The 20492-nt window shown below is 37.7% G+C and overlaps 1 protein-coding gene and 1 non-coding gene across 2 annotated transcripts; one reads left to right on the top strand and one right to left on the bottom strand.

Moving 5' to 3' along the window:
* Positions 1-13758: 13758 nt before the first annotated feature.
* LOC115718268 (small nucleolar RNA R71) lies at positions 13759-13864 on the bottom strand. Its single transcript, XR_004011851.2, has one exon. It is a non-coding gene; the product is annotated as a small nucleolar RNA R71 (small nucleolar RNA).
* Positions 13865-14157: 293 nt separating this feature from the next.
* On the top strand, positions 14158-15628 carry LOC133039250 (uncharacterized). The gene is made up of 3 exons (XM_061118099.1): positions 14158-14868; positions 14979-15222; positions 15333-15628. The coding sequence occupies exons 1-3, from the start codon at positions 14158-14160 to the stop codon at positions 15626-15628; spliced, it is 1251 nt and encodes a 416-aa protein (XP_060974082.1).
* The last annotated feature ends 4864 nt before the right edge of the window (positions 15629-20492 follow it).

The raw sequence follows: 20492 nt of genomic DNA, 5'->3' as shown, positions 1-20492 counted from the left end.
AACGATGATAATTTATTTTAGCAACATTAACCTATATGCAACTATAATAAAATTAAACACATAGGCTCACACAGGCACACTTTGGATGGGTCCTATCATGTTGCTAGGTCATACACAGATGAAAGAAGATTGTAAATTATACCTGTTACAAATTATTATCTTGACCAAGGGAGCCATCAGATCATTAGATCTGGCAAAAAGTAACCATGGCTATTTGCAATCAAGTAATAATAGGTTTTGAAAACTTACAAACAAGCTAAAACACATACTCCTGCAACAAGGTTAGCTAGATAGTTGGATGTTGGATTTATTTAATTTTAAATTAAATTATTAATTTCGAAATAATTAATTAAATAAATAAAATATTTATTTTTTGAAAATTTCAAAAAAAATAAAAAAAAAATTCGAAAATTTAAAAAAAAAATTAAATTTAAAATTAAACCTACAATTTTGAAAAATTAGGTTTCAACCAACCTAAATATCATTTCAAAAATTTGCTAACTACTTTTAAAAATTAAATGTTATTTTAAAAATAAAAATTAAATAAAAATTAGAAAAGATAAATAAAATATCTTTTCAGATTTTAAATTTAATTTAAATAAATAAAATAACAAAATTTAAAAGTTAGCAAAATATCTTACATCTATTTAAAATTACATGATTATAAATATCTTATTTTAAATTTAAATAAGGTCAAAATATCTAAAAAGATTTAATTTAAAAAAAAAAAATCTTAAAAGATAAGATATAATTAAAAATATCTTAAAATATCTCAAAAGATAAGATATTTTAAAAATATCTTAAAAGATTTTATAAATATCTTAAATTTTAAAAAAAAATAAGATATAATCAAATTTAAAAATAAGATAGATATTTAAGCAAGAAGATAAATACTAATTCTATTCGAATTCAAATTACACTAATATCTTGAATTAAATTAAAAAAAAATATTAAATTAATTCAAAATGATAATTAGAATTGAATTAGGAATAGTAATAGTATATATACAAAACCATACAAAAAATTGGAAGTTAATTACATGAAAAAGCATGAAAAATCGAAGAAAAACGAAAAAATTCGAAACTGTACGGACAGTTCTGCGATCGCAGGAAAATATCAGCACAGCCTCGATTTTTTCAAATCTTCATAAAATCATAACTAATTCAAATAAAATCCAAATTAAGTTCTGTAAAAGGTTAACTTGCTTAATTTTTTCCATACTATCCAATAAAAATAATTCCAGAGATGAAATCGGAATTATTTTTCACGAAAATTTCACAAACATCAATCAATCATCAAATAACACTCAATACAACATGATACCATCCAAAGAACATACAAACAATCGTTTTAAAGTCCAAATTTCCTGCAAGTAAATCAATTACCATGGCTCTGAGGCCAGTTGTTGGAAATTATTTTACCAGGATCTTAGATCTACTCACAAGTATGTTTATTAACATCCTAAATAAGAACTTTCTAAAACGATAGATTAAACACATATAAAGTTTAAGAAACCTTACATTGGGTGCAGCGGAATATAATGACTTCTTCCGTTCAGATATCTAGCCCTTGATTCCTTTCTGTAGCAGAGCATTATCAATATCTGAACCTGGATCTCTTTCTCTGAATCTTTGATGCTGAAACTCCTTTGCTGATGATCTTTCTTCACGATCTTCCTCACTATGATTGAGGTATTGCTTGATGTGTGTGGGCACTACTCTAATCACTAAGGATTTCGAAATATTGAAGAGGGAAGGAGAAAGAGAAGGGTCAGCCAAAGATAGGGAGAGAGAAGGCTTAGTTTTTTCTGAATCAGAAGTGTAGAAATTTAAGTGTAAATTTCCTGAAGCCTTCACTATCTATTTATAGCATTCCACTAGGGTTAGGTTTGAATTATTTGGCATTAAAATAATGAAAAAATCAGTTTAAATTTCCTACAAAAGTGGCTGGCCCTATACAAGTGGATTTGGGCCTCACTTTTTGCAATTTTGCAGTTTTATCTTTTCTGCATCTGATTTTCTCAAAAACGCCAATTTTCTAATTCAACCATTTAAATGCCAATTCTAACTATTTAATAACTATAAATAATTATTAAATAATATTGTCATTTATCATATTTATTAATTGAACCATACAAAGTATCATAATTAACAAATATGCCCCTTAAACTCTTTCTTTACAATTTCGCCCTTACTTAGTGAAAAATTCACAAATAGACATAGTCTAATTCGTGAATTATAATTGATTAATCAAAACCAATTACATGAGTCTTACAAGCAATATTATCTCAACTAGTGGGGGGACCATGGGTCTATATAACCGAGCTTCCAATAAGTAGATCAAGAATTTAGCACTAAAATTCACTAACTTATTAATTCTTCGTTGAATCCACGCATAGAACTTAGAATTGCACTCTCAGTATATAGAATGCTCTATATGTTCCACCATATAGACACATCATTAGTTATCCATTGTTATAATCCTAATGTGATCAATGATCCTCTATATGAATGATCTACACTGTAAAGGGATTAAATTACCGTTACACCCTACAATGTGTTTATTCCTTAAAACACTTGACCCCGTATAAATGATATTTCAGCTTATGTGAAATGAGTACTCCACCATTTATGTTCGTTTGGTCAAGCTCGAAGGAGATCATCCTTTGCTTACTATTCGCCAGATAGAAGCTATAGATTCCATGTTTATGATAGCGCTCCCACTCAATTGCACTATCGTGTTCCCAAAATGTACGTATGACCCTGACCTAAAAGTAGGCTTAACTAACAAATCAAAGAACACGAATAGCCTTTCAAGATTGAGCCTAATCATAACAGGATTAAGATCATTTGATCTAGGATCAACTAGGCGATATTGACTTGAATAGATATTACGGTAAGTTTAATAAATCTAAGTCAAAGTTCAATATCGGTCCCTTCCGATGCATACTCCATGCATCCAACCTGAGCTTTACTTTAACCAATGTTCTGGAAAGAACATAGTATTTCTCCAAATACAAGTAAACTCTTGTTGTAGATTATCATATCAGTAAAACCCTGTGTCTGATAAATCTAGGAAACTTTATTCACATAGTCATGTTTACTCTCCAATGTGTTGACGACACAATAAACAGGATCAAGTATGTGAAAAGGGTTTCAGATGAATTTATACATTATGTACATATAAGCATGAAATAAATCATGTGAACCATGCAACATTAAATGTTATTTCTGATCTATATTAATAAGTAAATCTGATTATATTGAAATGAGTTTTATTTAGGGCATAAAACCCAACAGGTAGGGTGATCACGACCCAAGTTTTTCCCGATTTTCAAAAATTCATAACTAATTCAAATTAAATCGAAATCGAGTTCTGTAAAAAAGTAAATTGCTTAGAATTTTCCAAACTATCCAATAAAAATAATTCCAGATACAAACAATCAATTATTTTTCCCAGAATTCACAAACATCAATCAAACATCAATATGACACAACATGAAACCATCCAAATCACAAGCAAATCGTTTTAAGTCCAAATTTCTTGCAAGCAAATCAATTACCATGGCTCTGATACCAGTTGTTGGTATTATATTTATCCAGGATCTTAGATCTATTTGCAAGTATGTTGATTTAACAACCTAATATTGAACTTCTAAAACGATGAACTAAACACATAAAAGTTAAGAATAACTTACAGTGATTGCAGCGGAATTAATGTCTCCTTCCACTCAGATCTCTAACCCTTGATTCCCGTCCGTAGCGAGTATAATCAAGATCTGAGCCCGAAAGTTCTTCAGTTGGATGTGATCCTTCACAGTCTTCCAAACTATGATGAGATACTGAATGATGTGAGTGGGCACTTCTCTCTCACTAGGGATTTCGAAATCTCTCTCTTGTTTTTCTCTCTTGATTTTGTGTGACACACTTTGCAAAGCAAAGTTTTCTCAAGCAAACACACATGCATACAAAGAGAGGAGAGGGGCTGCTATAAATAGGAAAAGGGAAGATCATAACTTTCCAAATAAACAGTTTCCTCTTTTACTGTGTAATTGAATAACTGCCTTATTTAGTGTGATTCACCACTTTCCTATTTAGGCTAGGCTTTGATTAGCAATTAAATGACAAATTAAATTGAAAAATAATAATTGGGAAAAAGCAATGATGTGGCCGGCCATGGTGTGAATGGGCCTCACATGGATTTTGCAGTTTCCTCAATTTTATTTCTATTTCTCCAAAAATGCCATTTTTCCAATTCTAATCATTTAAATGCCAAAACCAATTATTTAATAACTAAAATAGATTATTAAATAATATGGCCATTTAAAATTAATTATTAATTTAGACATGCAAAGTCTCATAATTAATAATTAAACCTAGAAACCCTCTTATTTACAATTTCATCCCTAAACTGTGAGAATTCACAAATTTTACATAGTCTAACTTTTAGAATTATAATTGATTAATCATAAATCAATTATAGAGTCCTACAAACAGTATAATCTCAACTAGAATGGGGACCATGGATCTATATTCTGAGCTTCCAATAAGTTGAACCGATTTACCAAGTAAATCCCTAACTTATTAATTCCTCGTTGAATCCACTCTTAGAACTTGGAATTGCACTCTCAGACTTATATAGAGCATATCATATGTTTCACGATATCAATATGCTATCTCATTTAACCATTGGTATAATCTTAATGTGATTTAGAGATCCTCTATATAGATGATTTACATCGAGACGGGACCAATTTACCGTTTACACCCCTCAATGTATTTTGCCCAAATGAACACTTAGTTACCTGTAAATGATGTTTTAGTGATCTAATATATAGTCACTGAAACAAGAGCTCATCCATTTACTTCTATTTAACTAAGCTCAAAAGGAATCTACACTTTACTTCTATACACCAGTAGAAGCTATAGATTTCCTTATTTATGTTTAGCACTCCCTATTCAGTTATGCTATCATGTTCCCAAAATATATGTATTATCCTGACTCAAAGCAGGCTTTAACTAATAAATCAAAGAACAAGAATAGCACTCCTGAGATTGAGCCTAAGCATATCAGGATTTAGATTCTCTTAATCTAAGATCAACTTCTGACATTGACTTGGAAAGATACAACGGTAAGTTTACAATATCTTTAACCAAGTTCAATATCGGTCCAGTCCAATGCATACTCCATGCATTCGAAACCAGTATACTTTGCCAATGTTTTGGAAAGAACATAACACTTACTCCAAGTGTAAGTATACTTCATCGCTGATTATTAGATCAGTGTAAATCCAAAACACTGATGAACAGGGACCAAATCTTTTGAATCATATAATCACAATCACATTCCACTGTATTGACGATACTGTAATTGTGAATAACTATATGTTCTGGATTTAACTGATTTTGTGCATATATCAAGTATATGTATTAAACCATAAACATGTAACATACATGTAATCATAATTCACTTCTAAATTGATAACTAATCAGATTGTAATGAGTTTTATTTAGGGCATAAAACCCAACAGGGGGAAACTTTTCTAAAATCAAGCACCGTCAGAACCGTCAACTGGATGGTTAAGTTGGTTGATTGTGGATGTTTGAAAGCTGTCGGAACCGACTTCGCTGTCGGAGTGATGTATTGCTTACACTCATTTGAAATCATTCGGCATCACCACCCTCTGATGGGATTTCGACAGGCATTCATGTTGGGTGATTGAGGTGTTTGAAAGCCATCTTGACCGACTTCATTGCCGGAAGGATGGGGGACACTCGTCTAAAATCATGCAGCGTCACAACCATCAACTGGGTGGTCAGGTTGGTTGATTGAGGATGTTTGAAAGTTGTTCGAACCGACTTCACAAACGGTGTGATGTATTGGTGACACTCATTTGAAATCATCCGGTGTCACCACCCTCCAATGGGATTTCGGCGGGCGTTCACGTTGGGTGATGGTGGATGCTTGAAAGCCATCTTGTCCGACTTCATTGTTAGAAGGATGGGGGACACTCGTCTAAAATCATCCGGCGTCACAACCATCAACTGGGTGGTTACGTTGGTTGATTGCGGATGTTTGAAAGCTGTCCGAACTGACTTCACTGTCCGAGTGATGTATCGCTGACACTCATTTGAAATTATCCAGTGTCACCACCCTCCGATGGGATTTCGGCGGGCGTTCATGTTGGGTGATTGAGGTGTTTGAAAGCCATCTTGACCGACTTCATTGTTAGACGGATGGGGGACACTGGTCTAAAATTAAGCGGCGTCACAACCATCATTTGGGTGGTTACGTTGGTTGATTGAGGATGTTTGAAAGCTGTCCGATACGACTTCACTGAAGGTGTGATGTATTGTTGACACTCATTTGAAATCATCCGTGTCACCACCCTTCGATGGGATTTCGGCGGGCGTTCACGTTGGGTGTTTGAGGATGTTTGAAAGCTGTCCGAACCGCCTTGACTGTCGGAGTGATGTATTGCTAACACTCATTTGAAATCATCTTGCATCACCACCATCCGATGCGATTTCAGCGGGAGTTCATGTTGGGTGATTGAGGATGTTTTAAAGCCATTTGACCGACTTCATTGTCAGAAGGATGCGGGACACTCGTCTAAAATCATCCGGCGTCACAACCATGAATTGGGTGGTTACGTTGGTTGATTGAGGATGATTGAAAGCTGTCTGAACCGACTTCGCTGTCGGAGTGATGTATTGCTGATACTCATATTAAATCATCCGGCGTCACCACCCTGCGATGGGATTTCGGCGGGGGTTCACGTTGGGTGATTGAGGATGTTTGAAAGCCATCTTGACCGACTTTATTGTCAGAAGGATGGGGGACACTTGTCTAAAATCAAGCGGCGTCACAACCGTCAACTGGGTGGTTACGTTGGTTTATTGAGGATGTTTGAAAGCTGTCCGAACCGACTTCGCTGTTGGAGTGATGTATTCGTATTGCTGACACACATTTGAAATCATTCGGCATCACCACCCTCTTATGGGATTTCGGCGGGCGTTCACGTTGGGTTATTCAGGATGTTTGAAAGCCATCTACACCGACTTCATTGCCAAAAGGATGGGGGACACTCGTTTAAAATTATGCGGCATCACAACAATCAACTGGGTGGTTACGTTTGTTGATTGAGGATGTTTGAAAGCTGTCCGAAATGACTTCAATGTCGGAGTGATGTATTGCTGACACTCATTTGAAATTATCCGGTGTCACCACCCTCTAATGGGATTTCAGGGGGCGTTCACGTTGTGTGATTGAGGTGTTTGAAAGCCATCTTGACCGACTCATTATCAGACGGATGGGGGACACTCGTCTAAAAGCATCCGGCGTCACAACCATCAACTGGGTGGTTACGTTGGTTGATTGAGGATGTTTCAAATCTCTCCGAACCGACTTCACTATCGTAGTATGTATTGCTGCCACTCATTTGAAATCATCTTGCGTCACCACCATCCGATGGGATTTCAGCGGGAGTTCACGTTGGGTGATTGAGGATGTTTTAAAGCCATTTGACTGACTTCATTGTCAGAAGGATGCGGGACACTCGTCTAAATCATCCGGCGTCACAACCATCAACTAGGTGGTTACGTTGGTTGATTGAGGATGTTTGAAAGCTGTCTGAACCGACTTCACTGTCGGAGAGATGTATTGCTGATACTCACTTGAAATCATCCAATGTCACCACCCTCCGATGGGATTTCGGCAGGCGTTCACGTTTGTTTATTGAGGATGTTAGAAAGCCATCTTGTCCGACTTCATTGTCAGATGGATAGGAGACACTCGTCTAAAATCTTGTGGCGTCACAACCATCAACTTGGTGGTTACGATGGTTGATTGAGGATGTTTGAAAGCTCTCTGAACCGACTTCACTGTCGGACTGATGTATTGCTGACACTCATTTGAAATCATGCGGCGTCACAACCATCAACTGGGTGGTTACGTTGGTTGATTGAGGATGTTTGAAAGCTGTCTGAACTGACTTCGTTGTCGGAGTGATGTATTCCTGACACTCATTTTAAATCATTCGGCGTCACCATCCTTCGATGCGATTTTTGCGGGCGTTCACGTTGGGTTGTTGAGGATGTTTGAAAGCTATCTTCACTGACTTCATTGCCAGAAGGATGGGGGACACTCGTCTAAAATCATGCAGCGTCACAACCATCAACTGGGTGGTTACGTTTGTTGATTGAGGATGTTTGAAAGCTGTTCGAACTGACTTCATTGTCGGAGTGATGTATTGCTGACACTCATTTTAAATTATACAGTGTCACCACCCTCCGATGGGATTTCGGCGTGTGTTCATGTTGGGTGATTGAGGTGTTTGAAAGCCATCTTTACCGACTTCATTGTCAAATGGATGGGGACACTTGTCTAAAATCAAGCGGCGTCACAACCATCAACTGGGCGGTTACGTTGGTTGATTGAGGATGTTTGAAAGCTGTCTGAACCGACTTCACTGACGGTGTGATGTATTGCTGAAACTCATTTGAAATACTCCGTGTCACCACCCTTTGATGGGATTTCGGCGGGCCTTCACGTTGGGTGATTGAGGTGTTTGGAAGCCATCTTGACCAACTTCATTGTTAGAAGGATGGGGGACACTCGTCTAAAATCATGCAGCGTCACAACCATCAACTGGGTGGTTACGTTGGTTGATTGAGGATGTTTGAAAGCTGTCCGAACCGACTTCACTGTCGGAGTGGTGTATTGCTGACACTCATTTGAAATCATCCGGCATCACCACCCTCTGATAGGATTTCAGCAGGCGTTCACGTTGGGTGATTGAGGATGTTTGAAAGCCATGTTGATCGACTTCATTGTCAGAAGGATGGGGGACACTTGTCTAAAATCAAGCGACGTCACAACCATCAACTAGGTGGTTACGTTGGTTGATTGAGGATGTTTGAAAGCTGTCCGAACCCACTTCACTGACGGTGTGATGTATTGTTGACACTTATTTGAAATCATTTGTGTCACTACCCTCTGATGGGATTTCGGCGGGCGTTCACGTTGGGTGATTAAGGTGTTTGAAAGCCATCTTGACCGGCTTCATTGTCAGAAGGATGGGGGACACTCGTCTAAAATCATCCGGTGTCACAACCATCAACTGGGTGGTTACGTTGGTTGATTCAGGATATTTAAAAGCTGTCAGAACCGACTTCACTGTCGGAGTGATGTATTGCTGATACTCATTTGAAATCATCCGATGTCACACCCTCCGATGGGATTTCGGCGGGCGTTCACGTTGGGTGATTGAGGATGTTTGAAAGCCATCTTGTCCGACTTCATTGTCAGAAGGATGGGGGACACTCCTCTAAAATCATCCGGCGTCACAACCATCAACTGGGTGGTTACGTAGCTTGATTGAGGATGTTTGAAAGTTGTCCGAACCGACTTTACTGTCGGAGTGATGTATTGCTGATACTCATTTGAAATCATCAGGTGTCACCACCCTCTGATGGGATTTTTGTGGGCGTTCACGTTGGGTAATTTAGGATGTTTAAAAGCCATCTTGACTGGCTTCCTTGTCAAAAGGATGGGGAACACTTGTCTAAAATCATGTGGCGTCACAACCATCAACTGTGTGCTTACGTTGGTTGATTGAGGATGTTTGAAAGCTGTCTGAACCTACTTCACTATCGGAGTGATGTATTGCTGATACTCATTTGATTGAGGATGTTTGAAAGCTGTCTGAACCTGCGTCACCACCCTGCGATGGGATTTCGGCGGGCGTTCACATTGGGTGATTGAAATAGTTACTTGTCTTTTATTTTAGTTACTTGTCTTTTATTTTATTTTGCAAAACTAAAATCCTATCAAATATTTGGAGCTAGGTTAGAATATTCTTATTTTGTTTGAAATAGTTTCTTTTGATGTTAGTCAACTCCGATGGGTTCGACCTTGCATTTACATGAACATTATTGTAAGACCCTAACTAGCATAGGCGTATTACGTGATTTTCAAACATAATGTGCAGCTCGTTGCTAATCAACGAGGTTTATGGAAAACGTGAATAATTAATATTTTTGCTTTTTAATTAAACTTATAAAATATTTATACAAAATACTCGGGATCCCGATTACAAAACCTTTTACAAAAGTTTACTGTCTATACGAAATACTTGTCGCCTAGCGACTAATTACAAAAATAGCCTTGCTGTCCCGAGGATCGTACGCTCCAGGCCTAACCGCCCCGACATGTACAATCTTCACCGGCTCGCTCTCACGGTCCTTCAGCCTTAGCCTTGCCCTTACCTACACATAAACATAGCACTGTGAGTCGACAGACTCAGTGAGAAACGCATAATAATAAACATACATAAATCCTAAGTCATGATTAGATGCCCATACCCCTGACCATAACACTAACTGTCGTGTCCCACACAATACTGAGTCCTGAACGTTCATAAGGACGGTAGTATTGACAAGTAACAGTCTATACTCGGTTCACTGGTCATACTCCAGCTGCTAGTCATACTCTAGCCTGTACTGATGTGTTACAGTATCAGCCTATACTCAGTACACTCGTCATACTCCAGCTGCTAGTCATACTCTAGCCTGTACTGATGTGATACGCCAAATAGTACGAAACCACCAACCCGAGTATCAGCCTATACTCGGCACACTGGTCATACTCCAGCTGCTAGTCATACTCTAGCCTGTGCCGATGTGATACAGTGTCAGCCTATACTCGGTACACTGGTCATACTCCAGCTGCTAGTCATACTCTAGTCTACCGATGTGACACAGTCGGATGGTTCGAAGCCAACATACATATCTAATGTAATCTAACAGGCTTCCTACATGCACGCTAAACATGTAATCTATATATGCATACTGTTATACTAATCTTACCTCAATTCCGAATTCAGGTGTGCCGGTCAACCTGACTGGAACGAACTGCGTGGCGGATTACAGGCTCCTAAACCATAACAATCACAACACTATAAGTGGTACGCTAAATCACTTCCCGGGGACTTAAACTAGGAACTAAAAGTTTCCCTATCGATAAAAAGCATGGCAATACCCCAAATAACATATAAACAAGGAAATTTAGGGTTCCTGAAAATTCCCCAACCGACAGACCGGTTGTACAACCGGAATTCCGGTTTTAGAAATTCCTGAACCCATCTGGAATTCCGGATGCACAACCGGAATTCCGGTTCCTCGCAGGAAGAATTCAAAAATTCATAACTCTTTCAAATCAAATCCAAATCACACAAAACCTTCCAAACCTGCTATTTAGACCCTAAGGAACAATTCTAAAGCATAAAAACCAAGCTTCAACCACAGAAATTCAATTCACCATTAGAGGTTCTAGATTGAGTTCTAAAACTCAAAACTTGACTAAGCAACATATCATGCATCAAACCCTGATTAAAAATCCCATATTCAAGCATATTAAAACTGCAGAAACCAAACCCTAACTCATGCAATAACTACAGCCACCAATTTCACAACTTTCACTTTGAAAACTTAAGCTTTTGAATAGAAAAACCATAACTTTAAGCTACACAACTAATCATGCATTACTAGCAGCTCAATTCAACTCAAATAATCATGCTTAAACCTCTGAAATCATGAACAAAATCACAGCAACAACAACAACCTAAACTAAGCATGCAAACACCATCTTTTCATCAAAAATTCAAGAAAATAAAGAAGAGAAGCTAGACAAGAATTACCTCAACTAGAATCACTCTAAACTTGCTGAAAATCACTTGAATCACAAGAGAAATACCCACTTTTCTTGCTGCACAAAGGGCCGAAACTAGAGGGAAAGAGAGAGAGCTTTCCTTTGAAAATTTTCTAATTTTTCTAAGTTTGGAAAAATGAAAAGAAATGCCACATAACCCTTTTTACTTCAGCCAAAATAATAATCAAATAACATATTAAACTCATTTAATAAGTCCACTAAAGGACAAAATATCATTGGGGTAAAATGACCATTTTGCCCCTCCACACTAAAATAACATAAATAACTAAAGGGGTATTTTAGGAAATTCTAAATTCCCGGCCATTCCCGACATTCCCAATGTCTAATAAATCGTCCCAATCTACTAATATACTAAATTGTGATTTTACTAAGCCAAACACCGAGTTCCATGTTACCGGGCACCGGAAATGCAAACTTATGAAAATTACTAAATGACATAAAATGCATTTCAGAATTTAATAATAACAGTATAATAATTATTTAAATAGCTATAAATAATTTTCCATAATTAAACATGATTAACTGCTAATTTCCAAATTAAACTAAGCGGTCTTTACAATTATATTCCGAAACGATTCGTGCACTTGCGAGTATAAATATTAAAACACTCACTTTTGAGGACAACAAGTTGTTGGCGCCGTTGCTGGGGAGTTGCAAGAAAGAAACAATCTTTCTACAAGGTATGTAATATTCTTCTACTAGTTATTTTTTTTCTTTTCTCATTTTCATCAAAAAAAAAAGTTGAAAAAAAAAGGAAAGTGATACATATATATTGTTATATATTACACATTATATTGTATACTATATATACATATTTTTTCGTAGTTGATGGCATTTTGTTTCTCCTACCTATTTGTTAATTGAGTGCATTTTTGCCTCCTAACCTTTTTTTTTTCTTTTAGTAGTTGAGTGCATTTTGTGCCTCCTACATACTTGATAGTTGAGTGCATTTTTGCCTCCTATTATATCCCCTCTAGTGATGGCATTAGTGCCTCCTAGCTTTTATTTTTGTTTATCATTGTAGTTGATGGCATCTTGTGCCTCCTAAAATCTTAATATTGCTACTAATATTACTACTACTACTACTACTACTATTATTATAGTTAGTTGATGGCATTTTGTGCCTCTTAACTTTAATATAACTATCTATCATTATTATTGTCATTTTTCTTATTGTATTTATTTAGTTGTAATTTTATTTACTTTGCTTAAGAAAATACTTGAAAAAAAAATTAAAAACAAAGCTTGTTCTTTCAACATAAGCAATTTTTGCTTAAAGGAAATTTGGCAAAGTTCCCATCCACACTTAATAACTAACCCCGGGGAGTTTTTATTAAGTTGTGAGTAAGTGGAATCAAATAGGCCTGGGAACAAGTCAAACTAAAAAAAATGAAAAATTAAAATTTACAAAAAAAAAAAAAAAATCATAATCTCTTTGTGTTACAAGTATGCTCTGTGGTTGCGGTTTATAACTGATCTTCCACATCAGAAATTTGTCTTCTTGAGATTATTTTATGTTACTTGGTGTTTCTTTGTGAAATTTGTGACATTGCATGCATCATTGGCAACGTGATTCTAAAAATCGTTTGGTAAAAAGAGTAGTAACTTTAGGTGAAATTGAAAGTGTTTTTGAAAATCTAAGCATAATGGAACAAGAACCTAATATTCCGCAAGAAAAAACGCTACTTGAATATTTTTCACCTATTTCATCTAATGCTCCATCATTGTTTTGCCTACTACTAATGCCACTCATTTTGAACTTAAACCTTCAATCATCCAATTGTTGCCTTCTTTTTATGGTTTAGAAAGAGAAGATCCTTACATGCATGTAAAGATTTCTTGGATATTTGCTCAACTTTTTGTTTTCAAAATTTTTCGGATGAATCGGTTAAGCTTAGGTTGTTTCCTTTTTCTTTAAAAGATAAAGCCAAAGCTTGGTTAAACTCACTTCCAACCGGAACCATAACAACTTGGGATCAACTTTTTAATAAATTTCTTGCCAAATTTTTCCCCATGTCCAAAACTGATAATTTAAGAAGAGAAATCTCCGAATTTTATCAAAAAGATAATGAAGAATTTTATGAATGTTGGGAAAGATTTAAAATTTATTATTAAAATTCCCCCACCATGGTTTTGAAAAATGGAGACTTGTAAAATATTTTTATGATGGTTTAACCCCTTCAAACCGACAAATGATTCAATCTATGCATACCAGAAAACTTTTGAAATTACAAGGGCAAGAGGCTTGGGAAGCTCTTGAAGAATTGTCTGTTAATTCACAACAATGGAATTATTCTGAGCCTAGGTCTAGAGCAAATAATTCACCTAAAAGAGGAGGGAAATATGAAATTAAAGAAGAAACTGATTTTGAGAACTTCTTTTGAAAAATTAGCAAGAAAAGTAGAAGCCTTAGTCATAAGTCAAACTATGAATTCTCATGTTCAACCTAAAAAAGAGGTTTTTGCTAGTACTTGTCATAATGATCAATCATGTCCTTCTTTTCGTGAAACATTTTCCGAAGAGGCTAATGCATTACATTCATATGGTAAACCAAATGATAGCCCATTTTCTAACACATACAATCCTAATTGGAGAAACCATCCCAATTTTTCATGGAGACAAAACCAACCACAAATGACCCAAGGAAACCAATTCAACATGCCAAATCTGAATCATGCCCAACCAAGTCAACCTTACCCTCCACAAAGAAAGCCTTCCTTAGAAGACACTTTACAACAATTCATGCAATCCACCCAACAAATCATGCAAAATCAGTCTCAATCCATTGCCAAACTTGAGACACAATTGGGTCAACTTGCCAATGCCGTAACTGAGAGAGAAAAAGGAAGATTTCCTAGCCAACCCATCCCAAATCCTAAAGGCCAATATGAAGTAGGAGTTCCTAGTCATAAAGAAGAAGCCAAGTCTATTTCAACACTTAGGTCCGGAAAACAAATTGCCAAACCTGATTACACACCTCAAGTTGAAAAAGACCAAAGCCAAAGTTCCAACACAAATGACTTGTCAAAAGATAGTGATCAAATTCTTCCTTCCATTCCAAAAGCTCCTTTTCCACAAAGATTACTTCCACTCAAAAAAGGCAACCAATATAGTGACATCTTAGAAGTGTTCAAACAAGTAAGTATCAACATCCCATTCTTAGATGCCATTAAACAAATTCCTGCCTACCCCAAATTCTTGAAAGACCTTTGCACTGTTAAAAGAAACACTAATGTTCCAAAAAAAAGGCATTTTTAACTGAACAAGTTAGCTCCATAATTCAATATAAAAGCCTTGTGAAATATAAAGATCCTGGTTGTCCAACAATTTCATGCATCATTGGTGATCATTTTATCAACAAAGCTTTACTTGATTTAGGAGCTAGTGTGAATTTATTGCCTTATTCTGTTTATAAGCAACTTGGTCTAGGAGAATTAAAACCAACTTCTATAACACTTCAATTAGCTGATCGTTCTGTGAAAATTCCTAGAGGTATTATAATGTTTTAATTAAAGTGGATAAGTTCTATTTTCCTGTTGATTTCATTGTTCTTGATACTCAACCTGTTGAAAATGCTCATGCTCAAATACCCATCATTTTAGGTAGACCATTTTTAGCTACATCTAATGCAATTATCAACTGTCGTAATGGTGTATTGAAATTATCTTTTGGAAACATGACTGTTGAATTGAATGTTTTTAATGTTGCTAAGTCTGTTGAGTGTGAGGAAATACATGAAGTGAACATGATTAACACGGAAAATATGTTTGAAATGGACATGAATGAATCTTTTGAAACTTATGCAAAAATGTTTGGAATGTGCTTAAATGTTGATGATTTTATTCATGATGTCAATTCTTTGCTTGAGTCGACCCCACTAATGGATACTGAAAAGTAGAAAGCCAAAATTGAACCATGTATTCCATTAGAGCATGTTGAGTCAACTCCTGAACCACCAAAGTTAGATCTCAAACCTTTGCCTGACACTTTCAAATATGCATTTCTAGGAGAGTCTAATACCTATCCTGTTATCATTGCATCTGATTTAGATGAAAAACAAGAAGCAAAGTTGTTAGATATCCTTAGAAAACATAAAAAGGCCATAGGTTGGACCATGGGAGACATTAAGGGAATTAGCCCAGCTGTGTGCATGCATAGAATTCATTTAGAAGAAAATGCTAAGCCCTCCCGAGAAAGTCAAAGAAGATTAAATCCAAACATGAAAGAGGTAGTAAGAGATGATGTAATTAAGATGTTAGATGTAGGATTTTTGAAAGCCATCTTGACTGACTTCATTGTGAGAAGGTTGGGGGACACTCGTCTATAACCATGCGGCGTCACAACCGTCAACTGGGCGGTTACGTTTCTTGATTGAGGATGTTTGAAAGCTGTCCGAACCGACTTCAATGTCGGAGTGATGTATTGCAGACACTCATTTGAAAACATCCAGCGTCACCACCCTCCAATGGGATTTAGGCAGGCGTTCATGTTGGGTGATTGAGGTGTTTGAAAACCATCTTGACGGACTTCATTATCAGAAGAATGGGGGATACTCGTCTATACTCAAGCGACATCACAACCGTCAAATGGGTGGTTACGTTGGTTGATTGAGGATGTTTGAAAGCTGTCCGAATCGACTTCACTGTCTGAGTGATGTATTGCAGACACTCATTTGAAATCATTCGGTGTCACCACCCTCCGATGGGATTTCGACGGGCGTTCACGTTGGGTGATTGAGGTGTTTGAGAGCCATCTTGACTGACTTCATTGTCAGAAGGATGGGGGACACTTGTCTAAAATCACGTGGCGCCAAAACCGTCAACTGGGTGGTTACGTTGGTTGATTGAGGATGTTTGAAAGCTGTCCAAACCCACTTCGCTGTCGGAGTGATGTATTGCTGACACTCGTTTTAAATCGTCCGGCGTCACCACCCTCCGATGGGATTTCAGCGGGCGTTCACGTTGGGTTATTAAGGATGTTTGAAAGCCATCTTCACCGACTTCATTTCCAGAAGGATGGGTGACACTCGTCTAAAATCATGCGGTGTGACAACCATCAACTTGGTGGTTACATTGGTTGATTGAGGATTTTTGAAAGCTGTCGGAACCGATTTCACTTTCTGAGTGATGTATTGGTGACACTCATTTGAAATCATTTGGTGTCACCAACCTTCGATGGGATTTTTGCGGAGTTCACGTTGGGTGATTGAGGTGATTGAAAGCCATCTTGACCAACTTCATGGTTAGAAAGATGGGGGATACTCGTCTAAAATCATGCGGTGTCACAACCATCAACTAGGTGGTTAAGTTGGTTGATTGAGAATGTTTGAAAGCTGTCTGAACCGACTTCACTGTCAAAGTGATGTTTTGCTGACACTCATTTCAAATCATCCGGTGTCAACACCCTCCGTTAGGATTTCGGCGGGCGTTCACGTTGGGTGATCGATTATGTTTGAAAGCCATCTTGACTGACATCATTGTCAGAAGGATGGGGGACACTCGTCTAAAATCATGCGGCGTCACAACCATCAACTGGGTGGTTACATTGGTTGATTGAGGATGTTTTAAAGTTGTCCGAACCGACTTCAATGATGGTGTGATGTATTGCTGACACTCATTTCAAATCATCCGAGTAACCACCCTTTGATGGGATTTTGGCTGGCGTTCACGTTGGGTGATTAAGGTGTTTGAAAGCCATCATGACCGGCTTCATTGTCAGAAGAATGGGCGACACTCGTCTAAAATCATGCGGCGTCACAACCATCAATTGGGTGGTTACGTTGGTTGATTGAGGATGTTTGAAAGCTATTCGACCGACTTCACTGTCGGAGTGCTGTATTGCTGACACTCATTTGAAATCATCCGGTGTCACCATCCTCTGACAGGATTTTGACGGGCGTTCAAGTTTGGTTAATGAGGTGTTTGAAAGCCATCTTGACCGACTTCATTGTCAGAAGGACGGGGGACACTTGTCTAATCAAGCAGTGTCACAACCATCAATTGGGTGGTAACATTGGTTGATTGAGGATGTTTGAAAGCTGACACTCGTCTGAAATCATCCGTGTCACCACCCTCCCATGGGATTTCGGCGGGCGTTCACGTTGGGTGATTGAGGTGTTTGAAAGCCATCTTCACCAGCTTCATTGTAAAAAGTATGGGGGACACTCGTCTAAAATCATGCGGCGTCACAACCATCAACTGGGTGGTTACGTTGGTTGATTGACGATGTTTGAAAGCAGTCCGAACCGACTTCACTGTCGGAGTGATGTATTGCTGACACTCATTTGAAATCATCCGGTGTCACCACACTTCGATGGGATTTCGGCGGGAGTTCACATTGGGTGATTGAGGATGTTTGAAAGAAATCTTCACCGACTTCATTGTCAGAAGGATGGGGGACACTCGTCTATAATCAAGCGGCGTCACAACCGTCAAATGGGTGGTTACGTTGGTTGATTGAGGATGTTTGAAAGATGTCTGAATCGACTTCACTGTCTGAGTTATGTATTGCAGACACTCATTTGAAATCATTCGGTGTCACCACCCTCCGATGGGATTTCGGCGGGCGTTCACGTTGGGTGATTGAGGTGTTTGAAAGCCATCTTGACTGACTTCATTGTCAGAAGGATGGGGGACACTCGTCTAAAATCATGTGGCACCACAACCGTCAACTGGGTGGTTACGTTGGTTGATTGAGGATGTTTGAAAGCTGTCCGAACCCACTTCGCTGTCGGAGTGATGTATTGCTGACATTCGTTTGAAATCGTCCTGCGTCACCACCCTCCGATGGGATTTCAGCGGGCGTTCACGTTGGGTTATTGAGGATGTTTGAAAGCCATCTTCACCGACTTCATTGCCAGAAGGATGGGTGACACTTGTCTAAAATCATGCGGCGTCACAACCATCAACTTGGTGGTTACGTTGGTTGATTGAGGATTTTTGAAAGCTGTCAGAACCGACTTCACTGTCTGAGTGATGTATTGGTGACACTCATTTGAAATCATTTGGTGTCACCACCCTCCAATGGGATTTTTAAGGAGTTCACGTTGGGTGATTGAGGTGATTGAAAGCCATCTTCACTGACTTCACTGTTAGAAGGATGGGGGACACTCGTCTAGAATCATGCTGCGTCACAACCATCAACTAGGTGGTTACGTTGGTTGATTGAGAATGTTTGAAAGCTTTTCGAACCGACTTCACTCTCGGAGTTATGTATTGTTGACACTCATTTCAAATCATCCGGTGTCACCACCATCTGTTAGGATTTCGGCGGGCGTTCACGTATGGTGATTGATTATGTTTGAAAGCCATCTTGACTGACTTCATTGTCAGAAGGATGGGGGACACTCGTCTAAAATCATGCGGCTTCACAACCGTCAACTGGGTGGTTACGTTGGTTGATTGAGGATGTTTGAAAGCTATTCGAACCGACTTCACTGTCGGAGTGATGTATTACTGACACTCATTTGAAATCATTCGGCGTCACCTCCCTCTGCTGGGATTTCGGCGGGCATTCACGTTCGGTGATTGAGGATGTTTGAAAGCCATCTTTACCGACTTCATTGTCAGAAGGTTGGGGGACACTCGTCTATAATCATGCGGCGTCACAACTGTCAACTGGGCGGTTAAGTTGGTTGATTGAGGTGTTAACTCAAACTTTTCGATCTCCTTGTTTTGATGATTACAAATATTTTATTATTATTTGTTACTAATGATTTATTGATTTTGTAGCAAATTTAAAAGAGAAAATAAATATTTTGGTATTTTTACCAAACTTTTGAAAGCAACACTAAATGGATTCAACAAGCATATCAAGAGCAAAAGATTCATCAAGGGATCAACAACTCAAGACCCTATTCAAAAGAGGTCTTCAAAAGCCCAAAGTCAAAAAGTCAACCCGAAAGTCAAAGTCAAAGTCAAAGTCAAGGTCAACTCTCGGGAAAAGTCAACTTGAGATCAAAAACATGCAAATCAAGCTAGGAGGCTCATCTACATCAAGACTACTCAAAATTAAATGGTATAAATCTACTTTAGTCTTGTTAAAGTGATTTGCATAGCACACAAAGTTTTTATAAATTTGAATTTTGGCCCATTCACTAACTTGTGCAACAAGTTTTCTCACACGATAGTTCAAAAAATTTTTTGATTGAATTTCTAAATTACATTTTGTTTAACTAAGAGAACAAAGTTGGAATTTTTGAAATCGGATAATCGAGTAAGAAGTTATGCGCGTTTAAGTCCCGAAAAATGGCACTTTTGCCTCTGGTCAGTCATCCGGAATTCCGGATCGCAACCGGAATTCCGGTTGTAATCAATCCGGAATTCTGGTTCCCATCCGGACTTCCGGTTCATGGCTGACCTCACCTCGGGAAACGTGCTAACGGCTATAAACGGCTAGTTTTTTATCAAACACTATATAAACTCGATTTTTCTTTCAAAAAATAAGTTGGTTGAGCATTTATTACATGTATCTAACCTATCTAAGTGAGATTAAGGAGCTTCTAAGTTTGAAATCCAAACCAACACTTTTCACACACTTTGAGCCAAAATTTGATTTTATTCATCTTAAGTGTGCTTGCTTTTCACTCTAGGTTTCCATTGTATCATCATATTTCTAGAGTGATTTTAGCTTGTATATCAAACACATTTCCATATTGTGATTGAGGTGAGGTTGGCACCGGTTTTGTAAACAACCCGGTAATAGTGAGATTGGCACTTTAACAATCCGAGAAAGAGGTTAATAGTCCTCGGGGGTGCGAAACT

The sequence above is a fragment of the Cannabis sativa genome, chromosome 6, assembly GCF_029168945.1.
Source record: "Cannabis sativa cultivar Pink pepper isolate KNU-18-1 chromosome 6, ASM2916894v1, whole genome shotgun sequence".
NCBI classification, from domain to species: Eukaryota; Viridiplantae; Streptophyta; class Magnoliopsida; order Rosales; family Cannabaceae; genus Cannabis; species Cannabis sativa.
Note: the sequence above shows the minus strand (reverse complement) of the source record. Positions and strands in the feature narration are given on the sequence as shown.